Genomic DNA, 12,799 nt, shown 5'->3' on the forward strand with positions numbered 1-12,799 from the left:
AAAACTGTAAGCTGAATAAACTTTTTCTTCTCTAATTTTTGGTGTCAGGTATTTTGTCTCAACGAGAGAAAAGCAACAGAGACAGAAGGTAACACCAGGGACTGTAAAGCTGCAGAGGGAAAATGCAACGTCAGTCTGGGTAGTGATTCTTAGATTTGACCACACACACTCAGACCACAAAACAATAATAAAAACACAAGTTCAGTCATAACAATCCAAATCACTTCTGCACAGCACAATGACAGGATGAGAAGATAACCTATGGGATAGGAGAAAATATTTGCAAGCTGTATGTCTGATAAGAAGTTAATCTCCAATATATACAGGGAACCCTCAAGTCAACAGTAAAATGACAACTCAGTTAAAAATGGGAAGAGGCAGGTAGGTGTTCTGTGGCACACACCTGTCATCTCAGCAGTCTGAGACTAGGACAGGAGGGTCATACATTTGTTCCTGTCCTGGGCAACTTAGTAAAGACTTGCCTTAAGAAATTTAAAAAGGTTGATGATGTAGCTTAGTGTGAAGACCGTGGGTTCATTCAGTACCCCCCAAAATTTTTAAAGCCCCCCCCCCAAGTCCATCAGAAAAAATCCTGAACAGAAAACCCTAAATAAAGAAGACTCACAAGTGGCTACATCAGGCATGTGAAAAGTTCTCGAGACTATTAGTCACCAGAGAAGTCCAACTGCATTGAGACAGCACCACATCTGTTACAGTGTCTGTGACTCCCCCAAGAGAAAAGATAAATTGTGAAATGTTGGGAAGGACGTGGAGAGGAGCCTGCCCTGGGAGAATTTTGGCGGATGTGTAAATTGGTCCAGTCCCCATAGAAAGCAGTGTAGCAGTTCTTCAGCTATGTCAAACAGAACGAGCATACAATCTAGAAGACCTACTATGAGTATGGTTGAGGGGAGTGCAGTCAGATTTTGGGGTCTCTGCAGTCCAGTACTGCCAAAGTTACCCACAGTCACCTGATTCGGAAGTAGCCTGCGTGGCCATCACAAGTCTCATGGGTGAGAAGACTCAGTGTACACTTCCTGCACACGTCATGGGCCCTTTAAAGGGAAGTAAAGCTGGAGGACATCATAAGTAAGACAGACAGAAGGACATACGCTGCATGATGCAGCTCACAGCAGGAGTCTGAACAGCCAAACCCAGCAGCAGCGTGGAATGTGGTTTCCAGAGGTTGGGAGAGAGGACAAGCCATGGTAGTTAGGGCCTACCGAGCTTGAGTGACACCTAAGGAACCGTCCTGGATTCTTACAGCATGCTGCCGTGGTTAGCAATGCTGTTTCATGCTTAATTTTTCCTGAAGGTAATTTTATGTTGAATGCTTTTTCATGCGAAAAACACGCGCAGATTGTGAGAAGAAGCTTGGAGGTGATGGGTAGGTTTGTAGCATGCACTGTGGGGCTGGGTTTGTGAATACTTACCTCCAGATTCATCAAATTATATATTAAATATGCACAGCATGTTATATGGCAATTGTACCTCGATGAAGTTGTTCTTTTTTAAATTTAATAGATGAGCTGGATGTGGTGGGACATACCTGTAATCCCAGCACCCTGGGAGGTTGAGGCAGGAGAATCCAACCCCAGCCTTGGCACATAGCAATTTGGTGAGACACTGTCTCAAAAATAAATATAAAATAAAAAAGAGCTGGGGATCATCAACTGTCATTGCAGTATTGTCCCCCCCCCCCCGCAAAAGTAAAATGGTGGTTGGTGGAGTAATAGCTGTTGATGTCAATGATACAGTTTGGAAATGAAAGAAAATGGAAATTCTCATGAAAATACTGTTTTGGTTTGCTTGATGAGATTTTTAAAAATATGCATTCAGGGTATAGCTCTTTCAAGTTCCCCTTGCAACGTCTTGGCCACCATGGGCTGTGTAGCGAGGAGCAGAGTCCGGCTCAGGTGCACGGGTCCCCAAGTCCGCTCCTGATCTTAGGCCATGCTTCCTGCAGACCATAAAGCCCACCAGGATCGTCCGGTAGATACCAGGCCCTCCCCGGAGTCTCCAGACGGAGGCGGGGCACCCCAGCTTCACAGTGGCCGTGCTCCCCCATGGTCACTGAGCGGCAACACCATCCTAAGGACCAGGCTCTGAACCAAGAGGCAGTAGGACCCCAGGCTGATTTCTATGGTTCTGTAGGAAACTTACGTAAACGTACAGCCCAAAACAGACACATTGGCCCAAGCAGAACAGAGTCTGGAATGAACCCATTCATTGATTGGCAGTTAGTTTTTGACAAAGATGCCAAAACCACAGTTGGAATGGAATAGTCTCTTCAATCAAGGGTGCTGGGAAAACTGATGTCCCCATACATGGAGTGAAGCTGGGCCTTTAACTCTCACGATATTAAAAATTGGTTCAAAATATTTGAAGAGTGTAAGCTTAACAGCTGCAGCTGACACTCCTGGAGGAGACGGGACAGCTGTGTGACCTCAGTTTGCAGGGCCTTTCTGCATTTGATTCCACATTGAAGCAGCAGAACAGTGGATGAGTGGAGCCTGGCAGATGGGAGCTGCACATGGCAAGAGACAGCAGGGGAGGGTGCCTGGCCAGCAGGAGCATGTGTGAGGCTGGCCAGGGCTCCTGTCCAGGTGAGACGGAACGTGGCCAGGTTAGAACCTGGCAAAGCAGCCGAGTGAGCATCACTGGTTCTGAGTGCATGCTAGTATGTCTGCTGACAGTGCAGTGGCCCAGGAGATACAGGGTAATGGGTGCTGGGGGTAGGCTGGGGCAGGGAGGCACCGTCAGCGCAGGCCGCTGCCACAGAACCAGAGGACATGCTCTGTCTGCAGGGATCGGCGCCCATTCACAAAGCACTTTCATTTTTTGGTGCTAAGATTAAACCCAGGGAACTTGATTTCTTCTGGCTGTCTTGAAATTTTCTCATGTGACAGGGAGCTGGCTGTACGTCCCAGGCTGGCCTTGCACTCGCTGTCCTGCTGCGGCCTCCCTAGTAGTGAGATTGCAGGTGTGTGCCACACGCCTGGCTCTCCAACCTTGCTGCTACTTACTGTGGCCCAGTGACATCATCACCTGTCAAACTGTACCCAGCGACTCTTTTTTGGTCTGCGCGTCACCATAGTTTTAACATCTTCGTTTTTTACTGATGGGGCACTTCTGTCCTGCCATGTCCAGCAGCCTTGCCAAGGTCATGCTGATGTCCCAGCTGCGCCCTGCTGTGTAGAGGTGAGGGTGTAGTGCTGCCTTGGCTAGGTCAGTCAGTAGGTCAGTTAGTCGCTCAGTTGCCCGCTGCCTGTGGGGGCGAGGCCCACCCAGGCAGGGGGCACACAGTCAGATTGGTGCTGATTGTGTGTGGAGGCTGGACCCCATTTGAAGCAGTGGCTCAGGGTCCAGTCCTTCAGTGATCTCAGCAGCTGAACTCTTGTGAACAGCACTTTCCTGTGTCCACGGAGTACTGAGTGCAGGACTTCCTGTCAGAGGGACTTGGTGTTCTCAGTCACCTTGTCTCTCGGCCCCGTCTTTCCTATGGAGTCTGCTTCCTGATGTTAGAGGGTGGTGAACACTGAAGCAAAGTCAATGTGCTCAACAGAGGAGGGTCATGTTTTCTTTTTAGTTTTTATAGTTTCTTACTATAACATAAAATATTCTTAAGTTATTGATGCATTAATTCATGTTAATTATAAATTAAATGATAAATTAAGTTCAGCTTTGGATTCCAGATGAAATAGTATTCCAAATTCACTTTATTTTTTTCAGACTGGAGTTATGTTCAGCTCTTTGGCAAGCTTCTCTTTTGCATCAATTATGTTATTACGGTGTAAAAAGAGCCAATATATAAAGGAAATTGTGGCCCTGTTTCAATAAAACTTTATTGATAAAAGCAAGCTGAACACCATACTTGGCCTGCAGGTTATAGTTTGCTGAGCTTCGATTTAATGTAATGCTACCCTATAACTTCTAATACTATTTATCATACTAAAGAAACGGTTCTGAAGACCCATATGCCTCTGAAACAGTCGAAGTTCCCCTATAACTGTAGTTCTTTGTGACCATCCAGGTAGTTCTAATAGAAGCGCATGGAGACTGTTTATTCAGTGCTGGTGCTGTGGCAGCCAGTTCACGTCCACTTTCCCGGTGGAGCCTGATGAGGCAGCGATGTGAGAATCATCTCCTGTTCTAGGGACAGAAGCAAGGGTTGGGGAGGTGCAGAACTACTCGAGGCTGCAGTTAGGAAGTGGTACTGCCTGGCCAGGATGGTGTCTTCTCTCCTCCTTCCACAGTTTTGCCCTTGAGGCCAGTGTACAGCGCTTGCCTGACCCTTGTCTGAAGTTTTCTCGGTTTGTGGATGTTGATTCAGATGTTGAAAGTCATCGCACGGCATCACCGTTTTTCTGAAGGGATGCACTCGATTCAGTGGCTAAGGCACTGGACACGGGTGGGCTTAGCTGATTCTTTAGTTTGCTCAGCATCAGCTGTTTCTGTTTCCCCTGTAACCTAAGAGAGGGGCCATTGGCAGTGTGAGCGCTCTGCTTTACTTTCTGCTGGGCAGGCTGTTTCCCTGCATCGGGATACTGGGCCATTTCACTCTGCCCTCCTTTTTCTGGTATGGGTTAGAAAGCCCTAGTCTAGGGCACAGTCGTGGTACTGCCCTGAGCAGAGCCATGTCTTTGGAGACACTGGTACCCAGACAGCCCTGGCAGGAAGTAGATGCCGTCTCTGGGTAGAGCTCATGGGGGGAGCAGGGAACCTGGCCCAGGGATTGCCTGAGGCTGTGGGCTGCCAGTTTGTGAGCCTTGGAAGCATGGGCTTCGGCTTCAGAGTGGAAGTGACTTGCTTCACTGGCACACTGCCCTCCTGCACTGCCTCATGCTGAGTTCTCTTGTACCCTATTAGCATTTTATTTGGACCCAGCATGGGCAGATGCAACTGGGATGTCTAACTTGTGACTTTTTAAAAAGCTGAAACCCACAGGTCCCCTACTAAGTGTCTCTTCCATGAGTGCTTAAAGGCGGTGTCTCAGGAAGGTGCCATTGGACAGCTGCCTGCCTGCAGTGGGCTGGGACGAGGTCCTCAGAGCAGGGACACTGTGGAGCCAGGGCCAGGCTCCAGGCGGAGAATCAGGAAGGAAAAGCATGACAGATGGAGGAACGTGCTGGGCATAACAAGTGAGGCTGAGGCAGGGGGAGCTGAACAGAGTAGGTTGGCCGGGGCAAGATGAAAGTGGCGCTGGGCAGGCTTTACAGGTCGCCTTCTGCCTTGCAGCCTTCTCCTGTGGCTCCGGTGAGTACCTGGAGATGCGGAACCAGGTGTGCAGCAAGTGCGCTGAGGGCTCCTACTCCCTGGGCAGCGGCATCAAGTTCGACGAGTGGGACGAGCTGCCAGCTGGGTTCTCCAATGTGGCCACCTTCATGGACACGGTGCTGGGCCCCTTGGACAGCAGGCCAGACAGCTGCAGCAAGTAAGAGGCCAGAGGCTGGGGCAGGATGGCGAACTCCAGGAGGGATCCGAGCCCGACCCTGGTCCTTTGGGCCTCGAGGACCAGAACTGCAGAGGTGCACTGGTGCATTCTCACGGGGCTGAGGTAAAGGCCTCGGTGTGTGCAGCAGGTGCTGTCTGCAGAGCTGTAGTGAGGCCGTCAGGGAAGCACGTTTCCTTTCTCGAAACAGCAGTGCCCTGGAGTCCGGGTGTGCTGCCAACCTTTCTCAGCTGTTACAGGGTGGATTCGGATCCTTTTCCTGAGGGGAGAATGCACCCCATGGGGGTGTGGCTTGGGCTCAAGGGGGAACACTTTGGCTTGCTTCCTGGAGTGGGCCTGGTCTTCCCTTGACAACTCTGCAGATTGTTAAATGGCCTCAAAAAACAAAGCTGGGCTTTTCTTTGGGCTGCCGCCTTCTGTTCTCCTGTGGTGGCTGTGTGGAGAGGGCTGAACTTCAGGTCCCGGGCTGTCTTCTCACTGGAGGAGAGCTGTCCCAGGAGCTCCTCCCCTCTTTCTGCAGAGTCTGAGGGTGTGGGGATGCCCAGCCCGGCTGGAAGGCATCTACCCCGCTGCTGCCAGCCTTTGCCGGAGCCTCCCCAGGCCTCCACTCTTCCTTTCTCCTCCCTTCCTGCCCAGTGAACCTGGCTCCTGCATGTTTCCCACTGAGTTCCAAAGCTTTATTTCCCTATGACAACATGAGACTGGGTCACAGTTCTGTGGTTCTGAGAGCAGTGGTGGCATCTACCTGGCTTCTCAAGAGGGCTTCATACAGCTGTAGGCATGGCCTTGAGGAAGTGCAGGCTGCCATGGTCAGTGGCCTCCTCCAGCTCTCTCAGTGCTCCTTGGTACTTGTAAGTACTTGCTCAGTCCTCTTGGTGCTTTCTCAGTGCTCTTAGCGCTCCCTCAAGGATCTTAATGCTTTCAGTACATCCGTGAATTTGGCAGGGATCATCATGAGTAACAGCAGGGTGAGTGCTGGCCTACTCTGTGCTCTGCTACATAGTTCTTTAGAGTCAGGTGCCAGTAGGATGCATGGACTGTGATCTTTGTTGTGGTGGGCAGGAAATGTCGATATGGCTTCTTTTTCTACATGGAGTAGATGAAGAAACTCACTGTTGAGCAGCAGTCTCCCTGGTGAAATTGTCTCAATGTAAATCTCTAAGTTTGCCACTTTTCTTTTTCTCTCCCTTTTTCTACCCATCTGACCTTATGTTCTCTTCTTAATTGGTTGGGTCATATATCAGAGCTAATCACGGATCCAGGAAAGTTCTTTGTATGTTATGACAGGAGTATTTGTGCCTAATGTGCACTTCCACTATGTACACACACCCGTGTCCTCCAAATCTGTGGGGTTTGCCCTTTGCCTTCCCCACTCCCCTTCCTCTTCTCCTCTCCTCCTCTTTTCCCCTCCCTGCCTTCTGCAGTACTTGGGATTAAACAGCAGGCCCTCTCACTGCACAGCATCCCCACTCCTTTTTTGAAATTATTCTGATTTTGAGACAGGATCCCACTGGGTCGTCACGTTGCCACCTAGGCTCAGTCCCTGCAGAGTGCTGGGATTACAGGTCAGGTATGCACCAGCACGCCACCTGCCTGCTTATTTTAAGGGTGCTTTTTGATAACCAGAAGTTTAAACCTTAAAAAAAGTACAACTCAGAAATTGTTTTCCAATGCAGCTAGTGGTTTTTTAAAAACATATTTTAGGGCATCTTTCCTCCCCTAAGGTTGTAAAGGGTGGAAATGGCAACTCGTATTCTGAGGACAGAGACTTTGTGCTTTGACATATGTTAAATTCTGTAGCAGTACTGGTACATTTACATCCTCATCTGTGGATATTGTATTTAGAAACATGTCATAAACCCTGAAATACGATGGTACTGTTTTTAAATAATCAATTTTAAAAAAACTAACCATAACAAGATTTAGGAACTTAAAAACCAACTCCATAGTTCACAAGAGTTTCAATTCTTATGATCCATGACTTGCAGAACAATGTATGAGAAAACAGTGTTATATGTCTATTTCCTTACCATTGCTGGGGCTGTCTTGTTTTCCATATATTTGCAGTATGTGTGCACATGTGCGTGTGTATGATATAAGTAAAATGTGAGTGTTGTTTCATAGAACAATTTTACTCATGGTAATAGTGGTCACCTTGTTGGTGATCAAATGCTTTATAAAAAATAGCGATTTAATACCAAATGGATCACACAGCCTTACAAAATTGAGAAGTCCTATGCCATAAAAAATAAGACTTTTCAGTAATGGAATTCACTTTTGAGATGTTAGATCCTGGTCTCTCCGGTATGCGTTGCTGTGTAGGCGCCCTGAAGCATTTCAGGGCTGTGGCCAGAGGTGTGGCCTTGATGCTCAGGTGCTGGCCTGACCCCTGCCCGGTGCTGACGTGGTGCTGGCGTGATGCTGGCATGGCCCTGCCAGGCGTTGGCGTGACCCCTGCCTGGCGGGCATTGTTTCCTCAGCTCCTCCTGGACCCCGCGTGGGAACTACATCGAGTCGAATCGTGATGACTGCACGGTGTCGCTGATCTACGCCGTGCACCTGAAGAAGTCTGGCTACGTCTTCTTTGAGTACCAGTATGTCGACAACAACATCTTCTTTGAGTTCTTTGTAAGGCTTTCCATATTCTTTTCTTTCTTAAGTTTATTGTTACAGTTAAGATACACATAATGATCATATTCATCATAGGGAATTTCTTTTTAAGGGACATTTATGGAGATTTTCCTTTAAAAAAACCGTTTATCTATTGTATTTTAGTTTGTTGGTGCCGGGAATTGAGCCCACGGCCTCATGCTTGCACAGCAGGTGCTGTGCTGCTGAGCTGTATCCCTGGCCCTCGTGTAAATTTCCTTAACCCACGATCCACTTTCTGCCTCAGATTAATATTAAAGCGAGTTAATTTTCCTGCAGGGTTCTAGCCCTCTGCACCACTGTGGCAGAGAATGCAACATTGTCACCTCGTGTTGTGCCCATCTGATGATTTTATTTAGACCATGTGGCTAGTACTTTCCCCCAAATTCATTTTACATTCATTTTTTATGGCTGTAAATGCCACAAAGCATTTTGTTAAAAAAACTTCCGCTAATTTTAGTTTTCATTTAAAATGTTTTTTTTCTTTGAGGATTTCAAAGAGAAGATTGTTTTACTGACTAGAATTATTCAAGTGTATTCATAGGTAGTTATTTCAAGAACAGAAGTGGCCCTATGCCTGTGGTTTCTGTGAATTTAATGAAGTCTACAAGGATCAGGAACCCTTGGTGTTTCTGGCCTAATTAAATAGCGGGAGCTCAGGACAGGACACAATAGCAAACCCACAGGGTAACCACTAGCTCTGTCTCATTAGTCCACGCAGACCATGCTAAGCTGAGAGGGTGTTTGTTTCTCGGCTTCAGTGGCCAAGGTGTTTTCAGGCTTGCTAACCCTGGCATGCAGGGCCTACCCTCAGTAAGGAGAGCACCTGAATCAGAAGTTTAGTGGCAATGGCGTTTTCTGTAGGATGTGAGCCTTAGCTTGAGCTCAGAGACTCGGGTCTGGTCCCCACATGGTGTTGAGCAGCGAGGCTGGCCCTCCTGTCCCTGCTGCTCCGAGAGCCTCGCACTGATGCCTCAAAGGCGTCTGAGATACTAAGCAATGGGCGAACTACATTTTCGTTGCATAACACTTCTCAGAATGAATGATTCTCCAGTTCTTGAGACATTTAAAGTGTCATTAAAACTACAGAGCAAGCAGATCACTGTCTGAAGGTTGGAGTCAGGGCTTAGCTTTGTGTTGCCCAGTGAGGCCCCAGAGCTGCTGTCAGCGCACTTCAAGCTGATGTTTGCTTCTTTGCTTCCTCTTAAGGACACCTCTGTTCCTCTAGAAGTAGCCTAAAAGGGCTGGCAGATTCCGCTGCTTTTGCCAACATTTTCTGGGTCCCCCCCCCCCTGCACTGACTGACTGGGGGTGGGGAGGAAGCTAGTACTTGACAATTACTGTCCTGATGGTTAACAGGACAGAGAAGTGCAAAGGCTGAAAGATGTAGTTGAGCTCTTAATCGAAAGCAATATTTAGTTTCAGAGCTGTGTGGACTTTTATTCGTCCATACCATTTTTTAAAAAGGGTGAAACACCTAGAGAAAGTAAGTGCTTGGACCAAGATACACCTGCTCCTGTTTCAGTCTCCAACACAGCATGGCTGTCGCAGGAGCTCAGGGTGTGTGGATTCAGCTCCTTTGCACACCAGGCAGAGGCATGCAGGGTCCATCCCAGCCTCGGGTGACTCAGCCACCTTAACGTGCTGGTTGTTCTCGGAGTGCAAACCCAACACGGGCAGATGTTCTCTGGTGTCAGGAGGGAAGAGGACCTGTCCAGTGCGTGTTTAGACAGTGTCTCTCACAGAGATGCTTTAATGTCTGCGCATTGGTCAGTGGGATGAGGGAGGCAGCAGAATGATTGGAGGAGAGGAATGGCTGTCTCCAGTGATGGTGCTGTACTGGGTGTTGTACAGAACTGGAAAGACAGCCTCACTTTTCAAAGTCTTTCTGTTCTTTGTAGAACTGGAAAAGTAGCATCCTAAGCCCTTGGTATCTTGGAAGAGTTATTGGGAAATTAGAAAGTGTTGAACACTCAAGATACCTGAAATGGCACACCAAGTGATTAACATTTATCCATAAATAAAAGTCAGTACTTTGGTCATTACTGCTCAGCTGCACATTTGAGTTAAGTCCTCAGGAATTTGAATAAAGCCCACTTTACTAACTCAAAATTTTGCTGCCACAAAGATAAAAATCACCTGTCTTTGTTTTTCATTGTTGGACTTGCACGGTGAGCGCAGGCCACTGGAACATGGAGATCAGCTGGGTCGGTTTCCCTGTGACTTTGGTCACAGCTGTCCCCTCTCTCTCCCTAATGGGATTGGTGTTTTATTAACAGCCAGTTGGCTCTTGGGGTCTCTCTCGTGCAGCTGTTCCTGGGCCAGGTCTCGGGGTGCACAGTGGCTGGGACACGTAGAGGGCACCCTGCACCCCAGCTGCCATGGTGTGATGATTGCCTCGGCTCAGGGCTTCACCAGGAGCCCTGTGTTTGACCTGTAGATTCAGAACGACCAGTGCCGGGACATGGACTCTGCCACCGACAAGTGGGTGAAGCTCACGGATAGCGGAGAGTGGGGCTCGCATTCGGTGAGTCCACTCTTCCTGCCCTCCACCCCGTCTCCTTCTCCTCCTTTCTCTTCCTAACATTTTCTAAGTGTATATTTTAAGTGAACAAAAAGGGCAAGTTTTTCTATTAAGGAAATCTTCATTTAAACAAGAAGTTGCCTTTAAGTTTCATGAACCCTGAGTCCTGTTTTTAGTTCATTTTCTAGACCTTGGCTTTCCCAGTTCCCACGGATTCCTTCCCGTTGGCTTTACCCCCACACCCATTTCCCTCCCCTATGGCCACAGGGAGCCCTGGCAGGAGAGATGTTAGGGATGATGCACTGGATCCTGCAGCTCACCTGGGGGTTTACAGATGTGCCTGTCACAGGCAGTGGGACCAGGGCCTTGGAACTGGGGAGACCTTGACTCCTCTTCCTGTAGCTTTTTCTGCAGTGTCCATTGAGTGATTTTCAGACTTGTTTCATTGAGTCCTGTGTGGTTGCCATTGTTGGATGGCTGGATTCTGATGAAATTCCCCCATTGGAAGCCCTGACCTGCTTCATGTGCATTTGCCACCTGTTGGGCAAAACCCTGCCTCTCTGGTCATCTGAAGACCTTGTGTGCTTCACAAGGCAGACAGGACTGCCAGATAACAGGGTCCTTGGAGCCTGTCATTATCCAAGGCAGTGTTTCTCTGGAGGAAGACATGGATTTGAAACCCAGCTCTGCCTCAGCTTTTGTGTTTCTCTAGGTTGTTCATTTAATCCTCTCACAGCTGAAGCTTTTTCTCCTAGAAGTGGGGGCAGTCTCACTGGGCAAAGCACGGTAATGTGTGGGCAAGGCCTGTGGTGCCTGCAGTGTAGCCTGAGCTCTATTGGAATGAGCCACACAGTCCTGGCCTCTGTGCTGGAGCAGGGGCCTCCCTTGGAGAGGAGAATCACTGTGTCCTCTCAGAGGTCTCATTCATCTGTGTGCGTGAGGTTAGTGCCAGCACCTCTTGGGGTCTACACATCAAGACCCCATCGGGTGGGCCCTGACAGCACAGGGCGCCCTTGCCCACAGATACCCTGCCTTCACTCAAGAGGAATTGCCTAGGGTACCGCCATCCTGGGGTGGCCTTCATCCTTTTACAGCACAGTTTGCCCGGGTGGGGCATGCGTAGAGGAAGATGGTGGAGGAGAAGGCAAGAATTAAGGTTGCCCTCTGTGTAAGGATAAAGTAGTTGGATTCATGATTAGAGGAGTGTTCACTGCAGGGCAGTGTGGGACTGGGTGTCATGCAAAACCTGGCGTCAGAAGCTTCAGTTGAGTGACGGCAGGAACAGTGCTGTTGCTGGGGGGTGGATTTTAAGAGAGTCCGTGTCAGCAGTGAAGGGCCCAGGAACCTCACAGCGATCGGTGATCTGTGTGGCTCACGGCTGGAAGCACAGGGCCTGGCTGTGGCGCCCAGTTGGCCTGGGAGGGCATGGTTGGGCAGGGTGGGAGCGGTTGCTAGGGACATGCTACCAGGAGCTTCCTCTGTGCATTCTTCATCTCTCCCCAGGTGATGCTGAAGTCGGGCACGAACATCCTCTACTGGAGGACCACTGGCATCCTCATGGGCTCCAAAGCTGTCAAGCCTGTGCTAGTGAAAAACATCACCATTGAAGGTCAGCAGCCAGCCCCCTGTCCAGCCGGTTTTGTTGAGCACAGTCCTTAAAGTGGCCTGCCTGGCTCAGAGGTTTAGAAGAAAGTAAGGAACACCCACGAGAGATCCCGCGGGTCCAGAGGCCCTGGCTTACTTTCCAGTAGCTTCATTTTGATTTCCCTTTTCCTTGTACCCTTAAAGTGAATTTTTACTCTGTGTGAAGAAGTGAGTGAGGGGATCACTTTAGATGCCTTAAAGTAAAAGCTTTTGTGTTCGTAGTGGCCAGTTTTACATTTGTGCAGTGCCCAGGGTGCCAGGCATCAGCCTACTCTGCTAGTGGATGTCTGGTCCCCCCTACCTTAAACACCAGTGCAAAGGGCCAGGCTCCTGACTGCAGGGTCCTTTCTGCCCCAGTAGGGAGCCCATCCACACTGGCTGGCTTTGTCCTCAATTCAAGATGCTTTTAACTAGAGCAGATGTTCTTCTTTAGTAAAGATTGCTTGTATCTTAGTATGTCCTGAGTGCTTATTCCTGTGACATTAGTGAATTAGTTAAGGGACATCTGCTGGCCAAAGCTGGAATTATAA

At 48.9% G+C, this 12,799-nt stretch overlaps 1 protein-coding gene across 12 annotated transcripts in view; it reads left to right on the forward strand.

Annotated features, from left to right (window-relative positions):
• The window catches only part of Elapor2 (endosome-lysosome associated apoptosis and autophagy regulator family member 2), a 117,236-nt gene that overhangs the window by 64,640 nt on the left and 39,797 nt on the right, over window positions 1-12,799 (forward strand). For 11 of the 12 annotated variants that reach the window (XM_003469790.5, XM_063237268.1, XM_063237275.1 and 8 more), the window contains 4 exons: window positions 5,239-5,434; window positions 7,933-8,080; window positions 10,542-10,628; window positions 12,129-12,234. In XM_003469790.5, coding sequence (XP_003469838.3) covers window positions 5,239-5,434; window positions 7,933-8,080; window positions 10,542-10,628; window positions 12,129-12,234 — 537 coding nt within the window. Of the gene's footprint in view, window positions 1-5,238; window positions 5,435-5,978; window positions 6,304-7,932; window positions 8,081-10,541; window positions 10,629-12,128; window positions 12,235-12,799 lie in introns of those variants that run through there. The other variant, XM_063237297.1, reaches the window with a different exon arrangement.

This window comes from Cavia porcellus, unplaced genomic scaffold, assembly GCF_034190915.1.
Source record: "Cavia porcellus strain 051 isolate PalLab524CR breed Dunkin Hartley unplaced genomic scaffold, mCavPor4.1 scaffold_2, whole genome shotgun sequence".
In the NCBI taxonomy this organism is placed as follows: domain Eukaryota; kingdom Metazoa; phylum Chordata; class Mammalia; order Rodentia; family Caviidae; genus Cavia; species Cavia porcellus.